This window comes from Panthera leo, chromosome A3, assembly GCF_018350215.1.
Source record: "Panthera leo isolate Ple1 chromosome A3, P.leo_Ple1_pat1.1, whole genome shotgun sequence".
NCBI lineage: Eukaryota > Metazoa > Chordata > Mammalia > Carnivora > Felidae > Panthera > Panthera leo.
The window spans coordinates 35,132,802-35,153,148 of NC_056681.1; the positions used below are offsets into that span (position 1 = coordinate 35,132,802).

The window sequence follows — 20,347 nt, forward strand, 5'->3', positions numbered from 1 at the left end:
AGTTTAGTAAAAGCTTTATTTGAAAGAATTGCATATTTAAATGTTCCCATTTTCAGTTAGCTTCATTTCCGTGTAAAAGAGTTTGTGTTCTACCCAAGATTATGAAGATGATCTGACTGGTAGTAATTTGGCTTCATTGTTTTTCTTTTCTTCTTTGACACAGCTGACCAAGAGGAGGAAGCTCACCCTGAATACAAATTTGGAAGTGAACTTTCTGCTGATGACTTGGGTCACAAGGAGGCTGTTGCAAATAGTGTCAAGAAGGTCGGAGTCTTGGCATCCCTTTTTGTTATGACTCTCAAGAAGAGGTAGCAGCTGTTAGGAAGTTTTCAAAATGTGACAACCACAGAAAATAAAGTAGCCTAAAAAAAAAAAAAAAAAAAAAAAAAAAAAAGAAAATAAAGTAGCCTATAATTCCCCTTCTGAGTTGGGTGACCAGAGTCCATATGTTAATCCATGCATGAACAATTTTAAGTTAGAAAGGACATTTGAATTGCTTATTAGCAGTGGCTACTGTTGATCACAACTTATTTTGTCCAGTGTCCTTTAGGTAAATCATGTATTACATTATTATAGGTGAATAGGGAGACAACAGCATCCTGGTGGCAAAGGTTAACCTGTTGAAGTCATCAGAAGAATGACTCCAATCATCCCAAGCAAGCCCTCATTAGAAAATGCATCCTTCCAGTTAGGTATCGCATCTCCCACCTAATGTAGGATAAGTATAAAAGTATTTCCGTCCGTCCAACCATTCAGCCAAGAAAAAGTTATTATGTACCGACTATGTGCCAGGCATAGTTTAGGCCATAACAACCCAAAAAGGTCAAAACATGCTTCATTTCTGCTCTCATGGAGCTTATAGTCTGATGGGAGTTTACCGGGAGGGAATAGGAAACAGGCAACAAATAAACCACCAATTCTATAATTACAATTTGTGATAAGTGCTATTCTGAAACTAAAAATGAGTGCTAAAATGGAGAGTAATGAGGTCGAGGGAATAAGGAAGCCAGATCCCCAAAGGCAAAGGAACCAGCCACACACAGAGTAGAGAAAGGGCCCCAGTTGTGGGGTAACAGCAATAAAGACACTGAACAAAGTGGATTGAATGAGGGGCAGAGTGAAACAAGATGAGATGGTACAGGAAGGTAGGAACTAGATGATGCAGGATTGGGGAAGTTACTCTTAGAAACTCAAATGTTAATTTAAGTGAAATCTGAAGCCTTTGAAAATGTTTAAAGAAGGGAGCAATGCAGCCTGATAGTTTTTAAAGACCACCGTAGGTACCATATGGAGATTAAAAAGAAGCAAGAGTGAACGCAGGAAGAGCAGTTAGGCCAGGCTGTTGTACTCAGCCAGTCTCCGGAGTGTTAAACTGGACAGTTGGAAGCAGGACTGAGTGGATTGAAGATCTGTTGAGGAAGCAAAGATGATTCAACTTGCTGATGGATTGAATGTGGACAAGTGAAGGGGAAAGAGGAAGCAAGATGACTCTCTAGGTCTGAGTTTGAGGAGCTGGGTGGAAAGTAAAGAAGACTGAAAGATAAGGAACTCAATGTTTCAAACAGGACAGGATCTTTGAGGCCTGTGAGCTGTTCCAGGGGCAGCAGCCATCTGGGTGCATGTAGCATTGACATTTCCTGACTGTGTAGCCTCAGGGAAGTTACTTAAGCTCTCAGTGTCTTGGTTTCCTCAACTGCAAAATTAAGATAATAACACCTATTTCATTGGTCCATTATGAAAAGTAGATGGGTTTAGGATATGTAAAGAGCTTAGAGTTGGGCCTAGCATATGGTCATTCCCATGAAAGCATTCATTATTGTTGCTACATTATCATCATTTTCATCTTCGCCATTGTAGTTAGCGTTGTCGTGATGTGTATCTGGAACTAGAGGAGAGGTCAGGCTAGACATACAAACTAGGAGTTCAGAAGATGATGATCATGGGAAGAGGCAGAGAAGGTGGGTCAGAAAAGAAGACTAAGGTATACCCTGAGAAGTAGGAGGGAAATTATTGAGACCAAGGAAGCCAAGAGAACAGGGATAAGAGAAGAAGTGAAGAGAGTTGGGATTTCTTTTCTCCAGCTTAATTGAAATATAATTGACATAACACTGTGTAAGTTGAAGGTGTACATGTGATAATTTCATACCTGTACACATTATGAAATGATAACCGCAATAAGGTTAGTGAACATATCCATCACCTCACATAATTACGTGTGTGTGTGTGTGTGTGGTGGGAACATTTAAGATCTGCTCTCTTAGCAACTTTCAAGTATATGATGCAGTGTTATTAACAATAGACACCATGCTGTAAACTAAATCCCCAGAACTTACTACTCTTGTAACTGGACGTTTGTCCTCTTTGATCAACATCTCATTCCTCCCACCTCCTAGCCCTTGGCAAAGTGGCTGGTTTTTGACTGCTGTTGATTAAACGAGTGGAGACTCAAGAGTGTCCATTGGACTGGTAGCATGGAGGTCATTGCTGACTTGAAAAGAGAAGTTTCAATAGAGTGGTGGGGGCCAATGAAGCAGATGGATATGAATAAGTGGAGACTATACTTTTGTTCTAAGTAATCTTTACATCCAACATGAGGCTTGAACTCATGACCCCGAGGTGTGTACCAACTGAGCCAGCCAGGCATCCCAAGTAGAGACTATACTTTCGAGAAGTCTTGTTGTAAAGGGAAGCAAGAAATAGGCTGGTGGCTAAAGGCAATTTGAGAAGTCAAAGGAGTGTTATTTTTAGAATGAATGAATCTGAAGTAGGTTTGCAAATATTGCACATGGCACCATGGAGAAGGAGAGAGTAGTCTTGCCAGAGAGAGAGAGGATAACTGCCTGTTAGTTCCCTGAGGAGGTAAGAATGGAATGGTATGGTGGTGATGTGAGGGTGTGGTCTTTGATGGGAGCAGGGATCCCATCATTGAAGACAGTGAAGAATGCATGGGTATATGTATTTTGTAGTAGGAAAATGGGAGAGTATTTGAAGAGCAAAGCAAAAGAGACACTTTCATCATACCCACCCTTGTCTGATAGTATTTTGACTACTTGGATACTACTGGATGCTTACCAAGACTCAGTGTTTACCTTGATGCTACCTTACCACATAAAGCCTTTACCAATGTCCAGACATGAGTGTTGAATTGCCACAGAGTATCCATTCATGCTTGCCTGCCCTTTACGTGTCAGAAGAGTTGGCCACAATTATTTCCCAAACCCCATGACTAAATAATTGATTAAACTACTAAAAGGGAAACATCTGAATAGGCAAAGACTATCAACAAAGGAGAGATAGCGTTAGGATTTGCTTTTCTGGTATGTATGACAGGCTGTTGTATTTTTCCAGTACTTGCTTTCGCCAAGGCCTTATGTCCTCAATAACTTTCCACCTTAACAAATAGAATAACAAGCTTACATATATCTATTTAAATATTTGCATACATATGGCTAGTAAATTTGGAATTTTGCCCTTTAGAAAAGTAAACAAATTTTTGTCTTTCTCTAATTTAGGCTTCAGATGACCTTGAACATGAAATCAACAAAAAGGTAAAAAAATTTCCTTGTGCAGTTTGTTTATTATGAAATACCATATGTAGCTTTCTAATATTGAACAGTTTGTACTAAATGTTAACTCTATATCTCCCCCTTCCCAATGGAATATCAGACTTACTATTTATGAGTATAATATTTACATGCTTAATGCATCTAATTATAAGAGTTTTCAAAAGAAAGAATTTTTCACAGTGATGAAATGATTAAATCCTGATGAAAATCACAAAACCAGGGCAGGTGAATAAGATGATTTCCCTAAAAATAAGTGTTTAGTGCAGTCAGGCACTTAGTTGACATTAGAGATTTCATTCCTATAATAGGAGTACATAATCATCAACACATTGAATCTGAAAATAAAAATGACCTAAGAGGTCATCAGATCTATCTGATAGTATACTAGCAAGGTGACCTTGGTTCTGACTACACTAGCATTTTAAAAGATCATTAGTTAATTTCACACTACATACATTTTGGACCTGTATTGGTTGTTACTAGATATCGACTTTATTATAAGGAAAGTAAAGATACATTTTTAGTTTCTTTTGCCCTCTTCAGCATTCTTCAGGATATCACAGTGGTTTTATTGAGTAAATACACATGGTTTATTATAGTAATGATACTGATGGCAAAGACAAAAATTTGCCTGGAAATTTAATCCCCATACTTGAGAACTTCAGAATATCATGTCTGGCTGTCTGTGGGGCCCTGTCTTATTTGGAGTGAGGCTCTATCTTCTTACTGTCTATATAGTAAGTTTGGAGTAGTTATGGACATGTCTGATCTCAGACCCTCCCATGACATTCATGAAATTCTCTTTTAGAATGTCATAAAGTATTGGGGTCAACAAAGCAGGGGTTGATGTTTGGTCCCTACTGTGTGTTAGCTAAGTAGCTGTGACCAAATTATTTTAATCCTCAAGGCCCTAGTGTTCTCACATGGTCAGTGGGTGGGACTCTAATTTTTATTCCACATGATTACTGGCAGTAATGAAGTTGTGTGTGCAGGAATTCAGCCCAGTGCCCAACGTGTTGTCCTGGTGTTACTTATTATCATTAAACACCCAAGAAAGGAATCAGACATAGTCTCTGCACTTATTTGAGTGGGCGAGACATATAAAGAAATGGCTAAAAATAAAAACGAGTTATATTATTTGATTATTTATCTCAGGTTTTTATTGGTGAAATCAGTTTGATGATTTAGAATGCTCAGATTATTAAGTCATCAGATAAGAAAATCTGAGCATTTAACTAATGAACGGATTCACATAACTGAGCAGTTCGGTTTGTCCTCCTGTATCAGTCTCTGCAGGAAATTTAGGTTTTCAAAGTTCTCAACAAAATGTTGATCATTTGCATTATTTTTTGATGTTTTTTTTTTCTGTTCTGACTTACCCAGAAATAAATCAAAGTAATTTTTCTTGTTTCCTCTCTGTAAAATGATGCAGTGTTGACATGTCCTATGTAGTGGGTTATCAGATTATTTTCAGAATAACCTCTTTAAAAAGATACTGTAAACTACTTACATATGTGGCTTCAATTCTAGACCATTGTTAAGCAAAGTGTGGTCCCCAGACAAGCCACATCATTAGCACTTAAAAATGCTGTTAAAATGGAAATACTGGGCCTCACCCCACAGTCACTTCATTGTAAACTCTGAGGATGAGGTCTAAGACTTTATGTTTTAACAAGCCCTCCAGGGATTCTGATACACACTGAAGTTGTTTTTCCACTTTCTGTCACAATTTGTGAAATTAGAAATGATAATATATGCCATATATATTTCATAGATTGTTGTGATCCTCAGTATACATTCTTGAATATTTTAAAGTAGTTTTGAAATCTTAAAAAAAATGTAAGATAAGCCTTATATTTTATTATGATCTCCTTTTATGTTATTAGGGACTATGATAGACATGAACTTGTTTTTTTAAGTGGGCTCCACCCCAACATGGGGCTCAAGCTCACAACCCTGAGATCAAGAGTAACATGCTCTACTGACTGAGCCAGCCAAGCGCCCCTGAACATGAACTTTTATAATGATCCTTTAGCAAAGTAGAGGAAGAAAAGGTCTTTATCTTTCAATTGGTGTGTGCAGATCATCTTTAGTGAGGATGTCTGTAGCATGCATCTGTCCCACTGAAGTCCTCAATGTGCATATTCCTTTCCTTGTGCTTATAGGGCCTGGTTACTGTAGAAGATGAACAGGCATGGATGGCATCTTATAAATATGTAGGTGCTACCACTAATATCCATCCATATTTGTCTACAATGATCAACTATGCACAGCCCGTAAAATTTCAAGGTTTCCATGTGGCTGAAGGTAACCCCAAAGGTTAAATTATCTTGCCTTTGTTGCCTGCTTTTACTATGCTGATGAGCTGTGATCTGACTTGTCACCATTGTCTTTTCTGGGTATAGGGGCTGTTCTACCTTATTTTTGTGTCACAGACCATGCTCTTACCCACGTGTTTAGCACGCAGTGGCATTGCCTTGTCATGCCCTACATCATCCACAAGGTGGCTCTGAGATACTGTGGATTGGTTAGCATTAGTAGAGCTTAGTATTGCTTTTTGCGTTAAATGTATTTTCATAAGATCTCTCTTAATCAAAAACCTGACCTCCAAAAATGTATATTTTTAAACTTTCATAATCATTTGTGGTCTGGATAAGCCACCATTGCCATCCAATATAAATATTTCAGGGGTGGCTGTGGAGGACATGTACACATAATTTGTTTAATGACGCCAAATTTAATCCATCACTATTTAAGTCAGCTGTGTCTATCCACAGGACATTAATGAAAGTAGGAGCTGCAGATACAGTAATGGAACATCTGCCTCCAAAGCCTTGTGATTTGGGATGTAATTACATTTATTGCTTGTCTTTCCGTGAGGTTGGGTGGGACCATCACTGAATGCATCTTTATTTTTCTTTACAGAGCGCAATATTCATTATAATATGTCTTCTTTTAATGAGTCCGTTGGTCTAGGCTACTTGAAGACACACGCGATTGAATTTGTGAAGTATCCTTATGTAGTGAATAGAATGAACGGCTGCTGTGCTTTGGGTTTGGCAGTAATCTCTAAAGCAGATAAATGCCTAATAGATAATTGTGGTTGTAGAGCTAATAAAATAATATGTGTGAAACACCTCTGCAACTGTGAAAATCTGCCCAAATGTGAAATGTTTTTATAGTCTACACAGTGGACTATGGTCTTTCTCCTAAGCACCACTTACAAATGTGAAATTTGCTGTTATCTACATTTTGTTATCGTTGGTCTAGACCATTGTTGTTTTAGGTCTTTGTTTATTTATTGCTTCTGGAATACTCTTTTTTTTCCATTCTCCTTAATAAGTTACACAGTTACAACAAACGGCAAATGAGCCGCATTTACCCCAAGGGAGGCCGGGTCGATTCCAGTAATTACATGCCTCAGATTTTCTGGAACGCTGGCTGCCAGATGGTTTCGCTCAACTATCAGACCCCAGGTAGGAACTGATGTCCAGTGACCTCGAATTCCAGGAGAACATTTTGACAGGATGGTGCCAACAGTTGCTATCAGTTGGCCGTGGGCATTTTTTTAAAGGAAGCAGACATATGGCAAAACAATGTGATGTTGGATTTATGTAATGGTGAGATATGAAAAACCCAAAATAGAGCCATAAAAAGGGTAGAAAGCAAAATATTTTGGTTTAAATTGAATTTCTCTTCATAAATACCACAACCAATCTGCCAAACATTGTCCCCTTTTCCAGAATATTTCTAATTTTTCTAGTTTTTGGATCAAACTTATCTTCATTTTCAAAGGCCAAATTAAATGGGAAAAATTTGAGTCTCTCTATATAATAACGGTGACTCATTTCTCCCTTGGAAAGTACCCTTCCCACTGTTAACATTCAGCAGATATCAACACAGTGGCACCTCACCATAAAAGTACAGAAAAATATTCTAGCATGGACTCCAATTAAAACAGTGTGTAAAGATTCATATATTCACAGAGGTACTAATCTATAACTTAATCTTCCAAAGTATACCCAAAGGCAAGTTTCCAATATATGATCTTCTTCCCGTCCAGAAGGAGAGGAGTCAATTTTTTAAATGCATAAACAATTTTTAAAAACTTTTTGGAGTTTGCTTCAGAGCCTAGGATCACAATTTTAAGATTAGAGGTAGAGAAACACTGGACTCTAGTTATCTACCTAAAAGAGGTAAGATAATAGGCCACAAAACTGATTCACGTGCTGTGGTTAATTCCATAGTGTGGTCCTTAAAATTGGTAAAACAAAGCAAAATAAAAACCTTTTCTTGTTCAGTCGTTTGCTATATAAGGAGATGCCTCCCATGTTTCCTGATTTGGGAGTATTTTCCTTTTCTAGTCCATCTACCATACTTTGAGGACTTTTTTTTTTTTATGTTTATTTTGAGAGAGGGCACACGTGAGCATAAGCGTGAGTAGGGGAGGGGCAGAGAGAAAGAGGGAGAGAGAGAGAATCCCAAGCAGGTTTCATGCTGTCAGTGCAGAGCCCAACAGGAGGCTCAGTATTACAAACCATGAGATTATTACCTGAGCTGAAATCGAGAGTCAGACGCTCAATAGACTGGGCCACCCAGTTACCCCCATACTTTGAGAATTTCTATCCTCCTTGTTCCCTATTATCTGGACTGATTGAAGGATCTTTTGACTTTCATCCCTTTGCCATAAGTGTGGTCTGACTGTATTTCCTTCTCCTCAGTGGGGGTTAAATGGAGTTAAATGTCTGTACAGCATCCCTATCAATCCTTGCTATGTTAAACTATGACCAGGTACTAGTATAATCCCATAGTGTTTATAGCAGAGGCAAAAGGGTACAGATGATTTTACTTTTAAAAAAAAGGAAGGGGGAGGTCAAGTTGTATTTTCAGTTTTAGTGAGTCAGTCCATTATATGGGTTAAATGATCCTAGATCCTAAACCAGTTGATTCACTAGGTCACCTTAGGTTTTATTTTATAATGTTAGGATTAATTAACCACAACATGTTGAAAAAGAAAAAAATATCCATCAGCTTATTACTTTTCTAATGAAAAAAGAAAAGATTGTATCTACTTGCAAGAGAAAAATCATAAGCCATGCCCTGCCAGCATAGGCCCCACTGGAAGAATTCTCCCTAAATCTAAAAGTAGGAACAAGCCACCAATTTTTACATGATGCTATCTATTTTGGGTTTTTTTTTTATTGTTTTTAACCAAATTTTCTACTCCTGTGACCCTACTGGATATCTCCAGCATACCTTTCCTCTGTGATCATGAGGCACATTCTCCCCAGCTATATCAAATTGGACATCTGTACTTTCAACACTCATGGAACTGACTCGTATATTGAATCCAATATATTGAATACATACAGAATCTATTATATTGAATCTGACTCATATATTGAATCCAATTTTTAAAGCAATTGTACCATGATTTTTGTGAAAACACATTTGATGTTTAACTTAAACACGAGATGATTTCAACATGGAAGAGAGTTGTGTGCTCTAAACAGACCCAGAAGTATCTTGCCACGTTAAAAAGGACATTTCAGCCTAGGATCAGTATCTGATTTCCATTGTTTAAAATCACCCAGCGTGATCTTCTTTGTCCACGAGATGAGATGCTAAATTATTTTTGTCTCTTGACAGATTTAGCGATGCAATTGAATCAGGGAAAATTTGAGTATAATGGATCATGCGGGTGAGTAATGTGATTTAAACTGCTGTCACCGTGTTCCTGAACTCTATACTATAGCTATGATGAAACTGTGTCATTTTTAACTAGGGGCTGCTCAATTTAAGCTGGGTTTGTGGGATGGGATAGATACAAATGAAATCCCTAAATAGATTCTATTTGCAAGTATACATGCTTCATCTACCCAACTTACTAAGCAGATTTGCAAAAAGTTTTTTGAAAAAAAAATTGAACCATAAGTTAAGTGGTTTATCATACACACTCTAGAATTTAATTCTCTCACTTTTGAGGTCAATAGTGGAGGTTTTTACGGCTATGACAGATAATGATCCCTGCTCACTTGGACATTACCTGGAAATATGAATATTAGCTATATGTATTTTGCCTAGGACCCATAGAGGAATGAAGGTGATTTAGTATGTAATGAAGTCATGGGTGTCAATATGAATTTAACACACCTAGGCAGAAAGCTTTGTCCTATCTTGATCCTTTTGCATGTCTTGTAAATAGCAGTTGTCAAAAAAATCATGCTACATATATTGTCTAGTTTACTTCACTGGCATTCTTTAAAATGTGTGAACCACAGAGTGAAATAGGAAATGTTAATTCCACTGAAACACTGAAAGGTTAAATGAAAATGTGAAGTTAAATTCTGTAGAGATGAAAAAACACCCGTGTCGCCATTTTTTTTTTCCCTCCATGCATCTGTCCCAGAGCCTCTAAATTAATCCAGCAAGGTACCACCCCATCCATAATACTCCTGGCAGGAAGTTCTTGCCCTCCCTGGTTGAATACCTCATTTTTATCACAAAAAAACAGCCAGTCAAGATAAAATTTTTCAGCAGTTGTGGGTTCGAAGTGCACACTCACACCTCTTCCTGCTTACCAGATGGCTCTCTGCCAGCGTACCTACGCCCCTGAGTGATGGTCCTATTCTCCAAATCACCTGGGACACATGTATCTGGGAAATACATTATATTTTCCTCTGCTGTGTGCTTTGAAAGAAATTAAAATTGTACACCTTGAACTAGTACGTTCTAGGTCAATGATAAAAGGAAATAAAAACTATGTAGTTCAAAAGAAAACCACTAAATACGCATTCCAGAGTTTTTTAAAGCTGTTTTGTTGCTTTAATGCAAAATGTTCATAACCAGGAGATTGTGCAGATAAATTGATGGATGGACCCCCAGTGGCAGGCTGAGGCAGTGAGGCTGCAAGGGACAGGTGCGGCCTGGTGGTTAAAGCTCAAGTCTAAAGCCCAGCTTTGAGCCCCAGCTCCTGGGCATGCTAGTTGCATTGCCCTGGCAGGTGTGTGAAACTCTGGGCCTCGATTTTCTGCTCCATAAAATGAAGACAGTAATACCTACCTCTCCGGGTTTGTTGCAGCGGCTTGGTAAGGATGAATGGGAGTGTGTATGAATGTACTTTGTGAACTGAAAGTTTCTGTGCAAAGGGAGGCTTAAGAAAAGCTTAAGACCTTATGGCTGATCACAAAACTGAGGCCAGAAAAGAGTAAATAAGAGCTGTGTCCAAATCGGGCCTTTACAGAGTCCAGGGAGGCATCCACAGCCCTTGTGGTTCACACCATACCTCAGTCAGCCCTGGTGGGGCTCCCTCCTTGGAACCTTCCCTGGGGCCTAGTAACACTAAAGTTTTCCCCTTTTGCCTCAGCTGTCCCAGGGCTAGTACTTAAGGAGGGGAATTGTTTCCAGATAAAGAGGTCCCAACAGGAGTTGTATAGTTACCCTCCATTTCTTTACAGGAGTTTCTGTTTCACCGTGGTTATGATCTGTGTCTTGTTTTTATGCACCATTGTTGATTTTAAAGTGCGTTCACAAACAAGGACAGTGCTCCCATAGCCCAAATTCTGTGATGAAGTGTCTGAGATGATGTGACCAAAAGCCGAAGTCCCACCAGAGGGGCTAGAAAATTAGGATCGTTCAGCAAGACAGCCCAACTTGAAGAGGCATTGATGATAATGATCAGTCACATGTCACCACCCCCAACCTTTCCCTTTTCCCTACACTCAACCTGGAGGCAAAAATTGTCGCCCACAGGAAAAAGGGAACAAATCTTTCTCAGTTGTGTGTTTCTCTGGTCCTCCATGATGGAATCGTCATGGCTGGTAGACACAGGGCTGGCCACACAGGGTGCATTTCCACGGAGCGAGGGCATCAAAGGCACTCTGGCTTTGACTACATTTCCCCTGTAATTCTCCCACCCCCCTGCAGGGTCTTTTTAAAACCTCCTTGTTGGGTTGGCTGAGGGTTGGGTTTCTGTAAAGAGGCTTTTGGTACCTTTTTAGACTTATGGTAGCAACAGTAGCTGTTTTATATAGAACATTGGCATGGAAGCAAACGTGTATAATTTCTGAATCTATCAACATTAACAAAACATTGGGAGCCTGTCTCGGGATCCCTGTCTGCTCTGTGGGATGATGTTTTGGGAAGCCATGCCATTGGGCTCAGTAAGTGTGATTTTTAGTAGGAAAGTGAGCAGTAGTTTATAACAGACTCATTTTTATTTTTTTTTTTTATTTTTTTTTTTTTAATTTTTTTTTTCAACATTTTTTATTTATTTTTTTTTGGGACAGAGAGAGACAGAGCATGAACGGGGGAGGGGCAGAGAGAGAGGGAGACACAGAATCGGAAACAGGCTCCAGGCTCCGAGCCATCAGCCCAGAGCCTGACGCGGGGCTCGAACTCACGGACCGCGAGATCGTGACCTGGCTGAAGTCGGACGCTTAACCGACTGCGCCACCCAGGCGCCCCCAGACTCATTTTTAAAGGTGTAGACACGGGAGGCATTTCTATAATTCCTAATAAAACAAAATAGAGCAAATTAATTTCTCAAGCCTGCAGGCTTTCACAGAAAATTGGATGATGGGGTCGGCCAGGCAGAGTCAGAGCCCTGCGAGGTGGCATCCATGCCAGCACAGTCACCACCACGGTCCTTTAACCACCTGGGAGAGATGACCGGGAGATTGTGATCTAAAACCTGAGAGACGACTCTGCCTGGTGCACCTGCCCCTGGTCTCTGCAAAATCAAAACAACTCCTGTGGCTTTTACAGTGCAAATGTTTCTTCCCATACAAACTGTATCACTCGTTCTCTGAGCAGAAGCTCCTTGAAAATAAGAAGCGGAGGAGCCAAGATGGCGGAACACTGTGGAAGTTTTTGTGTATCTCGCGTCCATGAAATACAGCCAGACCAACACTAAACCATCCTACACACCTAGAAAACTGATTGGAGGATTAACACAACAATCTGCACAACCTGAACCACAAAATTCAGAAGGAGAAAAAATTCATTTTTATTTTCAATTTTTATTGAAAATATTTTCCTTTAATTTTTATTACTATGAAACAGGGAGGGTGCTGTCGAAAAAAACCACCAGACGCCAAATAGAAGCGAGGCAAGATTTTATTCACGGCCGGGCCAAACCTGATCTCCTGATCTTAAGGAGAAAAGTGCAGAGAATGGCCCCGAACAAAGGCAGCAGTGGGCTTATATGGATTTTAGCAAGTCAGAATACATCATTATTTGGTTAACCAATTACAATTTACAGCATTTCATGGTAGCCAATTATATTGTGACACACAGATATCAGTTTTGGCGGGAACCTATCAATTTAAAGATCTTTGTCCTAAGAGGTTTTAAAATGACCAATCATAGTTAGACACCTGAGATGCTGTAGGGCAGTGAGTATGTGACTTTTTACATGTTGGTCTTGCCTAGGCCAGATCACTAGAGGGGGTGGGGGAGCGTTTTGCATCCTAAGTTATCTATTTAGCAAGCAGGCAAGGTCACAGAAGTGAGATAGGGTGGTTAGCAATTTCCAATAACCCTAATAGGGAACTACATAAGGCTTTTATCTCAACTATTCATGAAAGATGAATTTAAGCCGAACTTACATACAATAAGCTTTCTGATATCTTATAAGTTGACCTATTAAAACTATATTTTTTACTTTTGTGTAAATTTTTTCAAATTCTATTTTATTTCCATCATTTTATTTTAGTCTACTTCAGTGTATTAACCTTTTCAAATTTTCAAACAATTTCCTTTTTTTTCTTGTTTTCTCTTTTCGTTTCTTTTCTTTTTCTTGAATGCAGAAACAGAAAAACTTCACTTTTACTTTCAGTATATATTAAAAATATTTTTATTTAATTTTTTTACTATATTTTTTGCTTTTATGTAAATTTTTTCAAATTCTATTTTACTTCCATCATTTTATTTTAGTCTACTACAGTGTAATTCTTCAAATTTTCAAATGATTTCCTTTTTTTTATCGTTTTTCTCTTTTTCATTTCTTTTTTCTTAAATACAGAAAGAAAAAAATCATTTATTTTTAATTTTTATTAAAAATACTTTAATTTTTTCTACTATATCCTTTAGTTTTGTGTATATTTTTTAAGTTCTATTTTACCCCCATCATCTCATTTTAGTCTACCTTAGTGTATTCATTTTTTCACATTCTCAAATGATTTCCTTCCCCCCCCCTCACTTTTTTTTCTCTAATCTGTCAAACCACTTGCAACACCCAGACCAAAACACACCTAGGATCTAGCATCATCTATTCCATTTGCGTGTGTGTGTGTGTTTAACTTTTAATTTTAATATTTTTTTAATTTTAATTTTTTTTAATTTCAATTTTTCTACCTCATTAATTCCTTTTCTCCCTTCAAAATGACAAAATGAAGGAAATCACCCCAAAAGAAAGAGCATGAAGAAATGACAGCCAGGGATTTAACCAACACAAATACAAGCAAGATGTCTGAACCAGAATTTAGAATCACAATAATAAGAATACCAGCTGAGTTGAAAATAGATTAAAATCCCTTTCTACAGAGATAAAAGAAGTAAAAAATAGAATAAAATTAAAAATGCTATAACTGAGCTGCAATCACGGATGGATGCAGTGGCAGCAAGGATGGGTGAGGCAGAACAGAGAATCAGTGATGTAGAGGACAAACTTATAGAGAATAATGAAGCAGAAAAAAAGAGGGAGATTTAAGAGCAAAAGAGCACAATTTAAGAATTAGAGAAATCAGTGACTCATGAAAAAGGAATAACATCAGAATCATAGAGGTCCCAGAAGAGGAAGAGAGAGAAATAGGGGTAGAAGGGTTATGTGAGCAAATCATAGCGGAAAATTTTCGTAACCTGGGGGAAGGCACAGACATCAAAATCCAGGAAGCACAGAGGACCCCCCCCCCCCATTAGATTCAACAAAAAGTGACCATCAACAAGGCCTATGATAGTCAAATTCATGAAATACTCAGGTAAGGAGAAAATCATGAAAGCAGCAAGGGAAAAAAAGTCCCTAACCTACAAGGGAAGACAGACAAGGTTTGCAGCAGACCTATCCACAGAAACTTCGCAGGCCAGAAGGGAGTGGTAGGATATATTCAGTGTGCTGAATCAGAAAAATATGCAGCCAAGAATTCTTTATCCAGCAAGATAGAATTCAAAATAGAAGGAGAGATAAAAAGTTTCCCAGACAAACAAAAAGGAGTTTGTGACCACTAAACCAACCCCGCAAGAAATTTTAAGGGGGACTCTCTGAGGGGAGAAAAGATGAAAAAAAAAATATATATATATATATATATATTTGTGTATATATATACATATATATATATATATATTTGTGTATATATATACATATATATGTATATATATGTATATATATACACACACATACACATATATAAATACCAAAAGCAACAAAGATTAGAAAGGACCAGAGAACACCACCAGAAACTCCAACTCTACAAGCATCATAATGGTAATAAATTCATATCTTTCAGTATTCACTCTAAACGTCAATGGATTCAATGCTCCAATCAAAAGACATAGGGTAATAGAATGGATAAGAAAACAAGACCCATCTATATGCTGTTTACAAGAGACCCACTTTAGACCTAAAGACACCTTCAGATTGAAAATAAGGGGATGGAGAACCATCTATCATGCTAATGGTCAACAAAAGAAAGCCGGAGTAGCCATACTTATATCAGACAATCTAGACTTTAAAATAAAGACTGTATCAAGAGATGCAGAAGGGCATTATATCATAATTAAGGGGTCTGTCCACCAAGAAGATCTAACAGTTGTAAACATTAATGCGCCAAATGTGGCAACACCCAAATATATAAATCAATTAATCACAAACATAAACTCATCAATAGTAATACCATAATAGTAGGAGACTTCACCCCACTCACAGCAATGGACAGATCATCTAATCAAAAAATCAAGGAAACAATGGCTTTGAATGACACACTGGACCAGATGGGCTTAACAGATGCATTCAGAACATTTCATCCTAAAGCAACAGAATATACATTCTTCTCCAGTGCACATGGAACATTCTCCAAAATAGACCATATACTGGGACACAAATCAGCCCTAGTAAGTACAAAAAGATCGAGATCATACTGTGCATATTTTCAGACCACAATGCTATGAAACTGGAAATCAACCACAAGAAAAAATTTGGAAAGCTAACAAATACTTGGAGACTGAAGAACATCCTACTAAAGAATGAATGGGCTAACCAAGCAGTTAAAGAGGAAATTAAAAAGTATATGGAAGTCAGTGAAAATGATAACACCACAACCCAAAACCTCTGGGACACAGCAAAGTTGGTCATAAGAGGAAAGTATATAGCAATCCAGGCCTTCCTAAAGAAGAAGAAAGATCTCAGATACACAACCTAACCTTACGCCATCAGGAGCTGGAAAAAGAAGAGCAAATAAAACCCCAAACCAGCAGAAGACAGGAAATAATAAGGATTAGAGCAGAAATTAATGCCATCGAAACCAAAAACAAAAACAAAAACAAAAACAGATCAACGAAACCAGAAGGTGGTTCTTTGAAAGAATTAACAAAAATGATAAACCACTAACCAGTTTGATCAAAAAGAAAAAGCGCCTAAATAAATAAAATCAAGAATGAAAGAGGATAGATCACAACCAACACAACAGAAATAAAAACAATAGTAAGAGAATATCATGAGCAATTATATGCCAATAAAATGGGTAATCTGGAAGAAATGGACAAATTCCTAGAAACATATACACTACCAAAACTGAAATAGGAAATTTGAAGAGACCCATAACCAGTAAGGAAATCGAATTAGTAATCAAAAATCTGCCAAAGAACAAGAGTCCAGGGCCAGATGGCTTTCCAGGGGAATTCTACCAGACATTTAAGAGTTAATACCTATTCTCTTGAAGCTGTTCCAAAAAGTAGAAACAGAAGGAAAACTTCCAAACTCTTTCTATGAAGCCAGCATTACCTTGATTCCAAAACCAGACAGACCCCACTAAAAAGGAGAACTATAGACCCAATTTTCCTGATGAACATGGATGCAGAAATCCTCAACAAGATATTAGCCAACCGGATCCAACAATGCATTAAAAAAATTACTCACCACGATCAAGCAGAGTTTATACCTGGGATGCAGGGCTGGTTCAATATCCACAAAACAATTAACATGATTCATCACATCAATAAAAGAAAGGGCAAGAACCGTATGATCCTCTCAATAGATGCAGAGAAAGCATTTGAGAAAATACAGCATCCTCTCTTGATAAAAACCCTCAGCAAAGTAGGGATAGAAGGAGCATGCCTCGAGATCATAAAAGCCATATATGAAAAACCCAATGCTAATATCATCCTCAATGGGGAAAAACTAAGAGCTTTCCCCCTAAGGTCAGGAACATGACAGGGATGACCACTCTCACCACTGTTATTCAACATGGTATTGGAAGTCTTAGCCTCTGCAATCAGACAGCACAAAGAAATAAAAGGCATCCAAATCGGCCAGGATGAGGTCAAACTTTCAATCTTCGCAGATGAAATGATACGCTATGTGGAAAACCCAAAAGATTCCACCAAAAAACTGCTAGAATTGATTCATGAATTCAGCAAAGTTGCAGGATATAAAATCAATGCACAGAAATCGGTTGCATTCTTATACACCAACAATGAAGCTACAGAAAGAGAAATCAAGGAATCGATCCCATTTACAGTTGCACAAAAAAAAAAAACATAAAATACCTAGGAATAAATCTAACCAAAGAGGTGAAAAATCTATATACTGAAAACTATAGAAAGCTTATGAAAGAAATTGAAGAGGACAAAAAAAATGGAAAAAGATTCCATGCTCCTGGATAGGAAGAACAAATATTGCTAAAATGTCAATACTACCCAAAACAATCTACATATTCCATGCAATCCCTATCAAAGTAACACCAACATTCTTCACAGAATTAGAACAAATAATCCTAAAATTTGTATGGAACCAGAAAAGACCCCGAATAGCCAAAGCGATCTTGAAAAAGAAAACCAAACCAGGAGGCATCACAATCCCAGACTTCAAGCTATACTACAAAGCTGTAATCATCAAGACAGTATGGTACTGGCATAAGAACAGACACTCAGATCAATGGAACAGAATAGAGAATCCAGAAATGGACCCACAAACGTATGGCCAACTAATCTTTGACAAAGCAGGAAAGAATATCCAATGGAATAAAGACAGTCTCTTCAGCAGGTGGTGCTGGGAAAACTGGACAGCAACATGCAGAAGAATGAACCTGGACCACTTTCTTACACCATCCACAAAAATAAACTCAAAATGGATGAAAGACCTAAATGTAAGACAGGAAGCCATCAAAACTGTAGAGGAGAAAGCAGGCAAAAACCTCTTTGATCTTGGCCACAGCAACTTCTTACTCAACATGTCTCCAGAGGCAAAGGAAACAAAAGCAAAAATGAACTCCTGGCACCTCATCAAAATAAAAAGCTTCTGCACAGTGAAGGAAACAATCAGCAAAACTAAAAGGCAGCCGACAGAATGGGAGAAGATATTTGTAAATGACGTATCAGATAAAGGGTTAGTATCCAAAATCTGTAAAGAACTTATCAAACTCAACACCCAAAAAAAAAAAAAATGCAGTGAAGAAATGGGCAAAAGACATGAATAGACACTTCTCCAAAGAAGACATCCAGATGGTGAACAGACACATGAAAAAATTCTCAACATCACTCATCATCAGGGAAATACAAATCAAAACCACAATGAGATACCACCTTACACCTGTCAGAATGGCTAACATTAACAACTCAGGCAACAACAGATGTTGGCAAGGATGCAGAGAAAGAGGATCTCTTTTGCATTGGTGGTGGGAATGCAAGCTGGTGCAGCCACTCTGGAAAACAGTATGGAGGTTCCTCAAAAAACTAAAAATAGAACTACCCTACGACCGAACAATTACACTCCTAGGTATTTATCCAAGGAATACGGGTGTGTTGTTTCGAAGGGACACATGCACCCCCATGTTTATAGCAGCACTATCAACAATAGCCAAAGTATGGAAAGAGCCCAAATGTCCATCGATGGATGAATGCATAAAGAAAATATGGTATATATATGCAGTGGAGTATTACTCAGCAATCACAAAGAATGAAATCTTGCCATTTGCAACTATGTGGATGGAACAGAGAAAGATAAAAATCATATGACTTCACTCATGTGAGGACTTTAAGAAACAAAACAGATGAACATAAGGGAAGGGAAACAAAAATCATATAAAAACAGGGAGGGGGACAAAACAGAAGAGACTCATAAATATGGAGAACAAACTGAGGGTTACTGGAGGGGTTGTGGGAGGGGGGATGGGCTAAGCGGGTAAGGGGCACTAAGGAATCTACTCCTGAAATCATTGTTGCACTATATGCTAACTAGTTTGGATGTAAATTTTAAACAATGAAAAAATAAAAAAAAATTAGATGATGGGTATCAAAATAGTAGGATGTTTTATGATTCAGTGATGCACACTTTTTGTGGAACTTGTGTCTTGAAATCCATGACATCTTATAGTTAAAATCAACCATTTTGCTTTCTTGTTGGTAAAGGAAATTATGGAGTGTTGAACAGTTGATGCTATCTCGGGTGTGTTCAGACAGGTTGTCCTTCCTTATGACCCCATCTTCTGATTCTTACGACTCCTGTCTAACCACCCAGCTGAAGGCCTTTCTTCTCTTCCTCTCTTGCCTTCTGAGTCCCTACAAAAGGCCACAGAAAATCCTTGGATCCCTTCAAATGTCACTGGCTTTGGCCTATCCCCTTGTCTATCACACAGACCTGGATGCTTGGAATGAATTAATTTTCTATACCAAAAAATACCAGGCGGAACCAGCTACCTAGTTTGTGGGGCCCAGGGCAAACTGAAAATGAGGGCCTCCTTGTTCACAAATTATTAAGAATTTCCAGACAGTGGCTGCAGAGCATGAAACTAAGCACAAAACCCTTCTGAGTTCAGAGCCTTGTGGAACTACACAGGTCCCATTGATTCCTGGGGGTCCCTGGCAGTGACTGACAATCTCTGCTGCATCAGCAGGCCACCACAGACCCAGAATTAATACTCCTTCAAGACGAGCTGGCTCAGTGTCAGCCCCAAGCCAAGGCTTACCTTGTGGCCTGTCAAACTTCTACATGCTTTCTTTTATTTTAAAGTATATATACATTACACTGAAGGCTGCCTGCTTTGGAGAATTAGACTTCAGTTTCTTGCCCTTTTCCCCTGGCATTTCTTATTTTGGATCAGTTCATTTTCTGACAGATTAGTTTCCTTATAAGCAGATATGGGAGCAGGGAACATAGAAGAATGTTTTTGGCAGCAGGAATTCATCAATACCCCAATTTTGTGTTTCTGGTGAGAAGAGTCCCTTCAGAAATGGCTGCAGGGAGTGCGGAATACTGAATCTCCAGACAGCCATTGCCCACACATCTCTCAGGAGGAAGAATCCCTCATTCCATGCAACTGGAATCCAAATGCTCCCATTATCAGCTAATTCTGATACTTTGCAGAAGCCAGTGGGCTTCGCTTGAAGTAGTGCATGTGATATTGTAGCTGAGTCTTCAGGTTTTTCTGTGTCATCATAGTTACCAGTGACTAACACTAGCCACAAAAAAGGCCCAAATCTAAATCTCTGTGAATATAGAAAACAGTATCTTTTTTGTGCAGTGAGAGCTTTTAAAGTAATGTTTTGGGTTGCATTCCCTTGGGGACAGG

The 20,347-nt window shown here is 38.4% G+C and overlaps 1 protein-coding gene across 8 annotated transcripts in view; it reads left to right on the forward strand.

Moving 5' to 3' along the window:
- Positions 1 to 20,347, forward strand: part of PLCB4 (phospholipase C beta 4) — a 388,300-nt gene that overhangs the window by 310,761 nt on the left and 57,192 nt on the right. For all 8 annotated transcript variants that reach the window (XM_042931605.1, XM_042931606.1, XM_042931609.1 and 5 more), the window contains 6 exons: positions 164 to 264; positions 3,513 to 3,548; positions 5,732 to 5,873; positions 6,492 to 6,576; positions 6,918 to 7,042; positions 9,216 to 9,267. In XM_042931605.1, the coding sequence (XP_042787539.1) occupies positions 164 to 264; positions 3,513 to 3,548; positions 5,732 to 5,873; positions 6,492 to 6,576; positions 6,918 to 7,042; positions 9,216 to 9,267 (541 nt within the window). The remainder of the gene's footprint in view (positions 1 to 163; positions 265 to 3,512; positions 3,549 to 5,731; positions 5,874 to 6,491; positions 6,577 to 6,917; positions 7,043 to 9,215; positions 9,268 to 20,347) is intronic.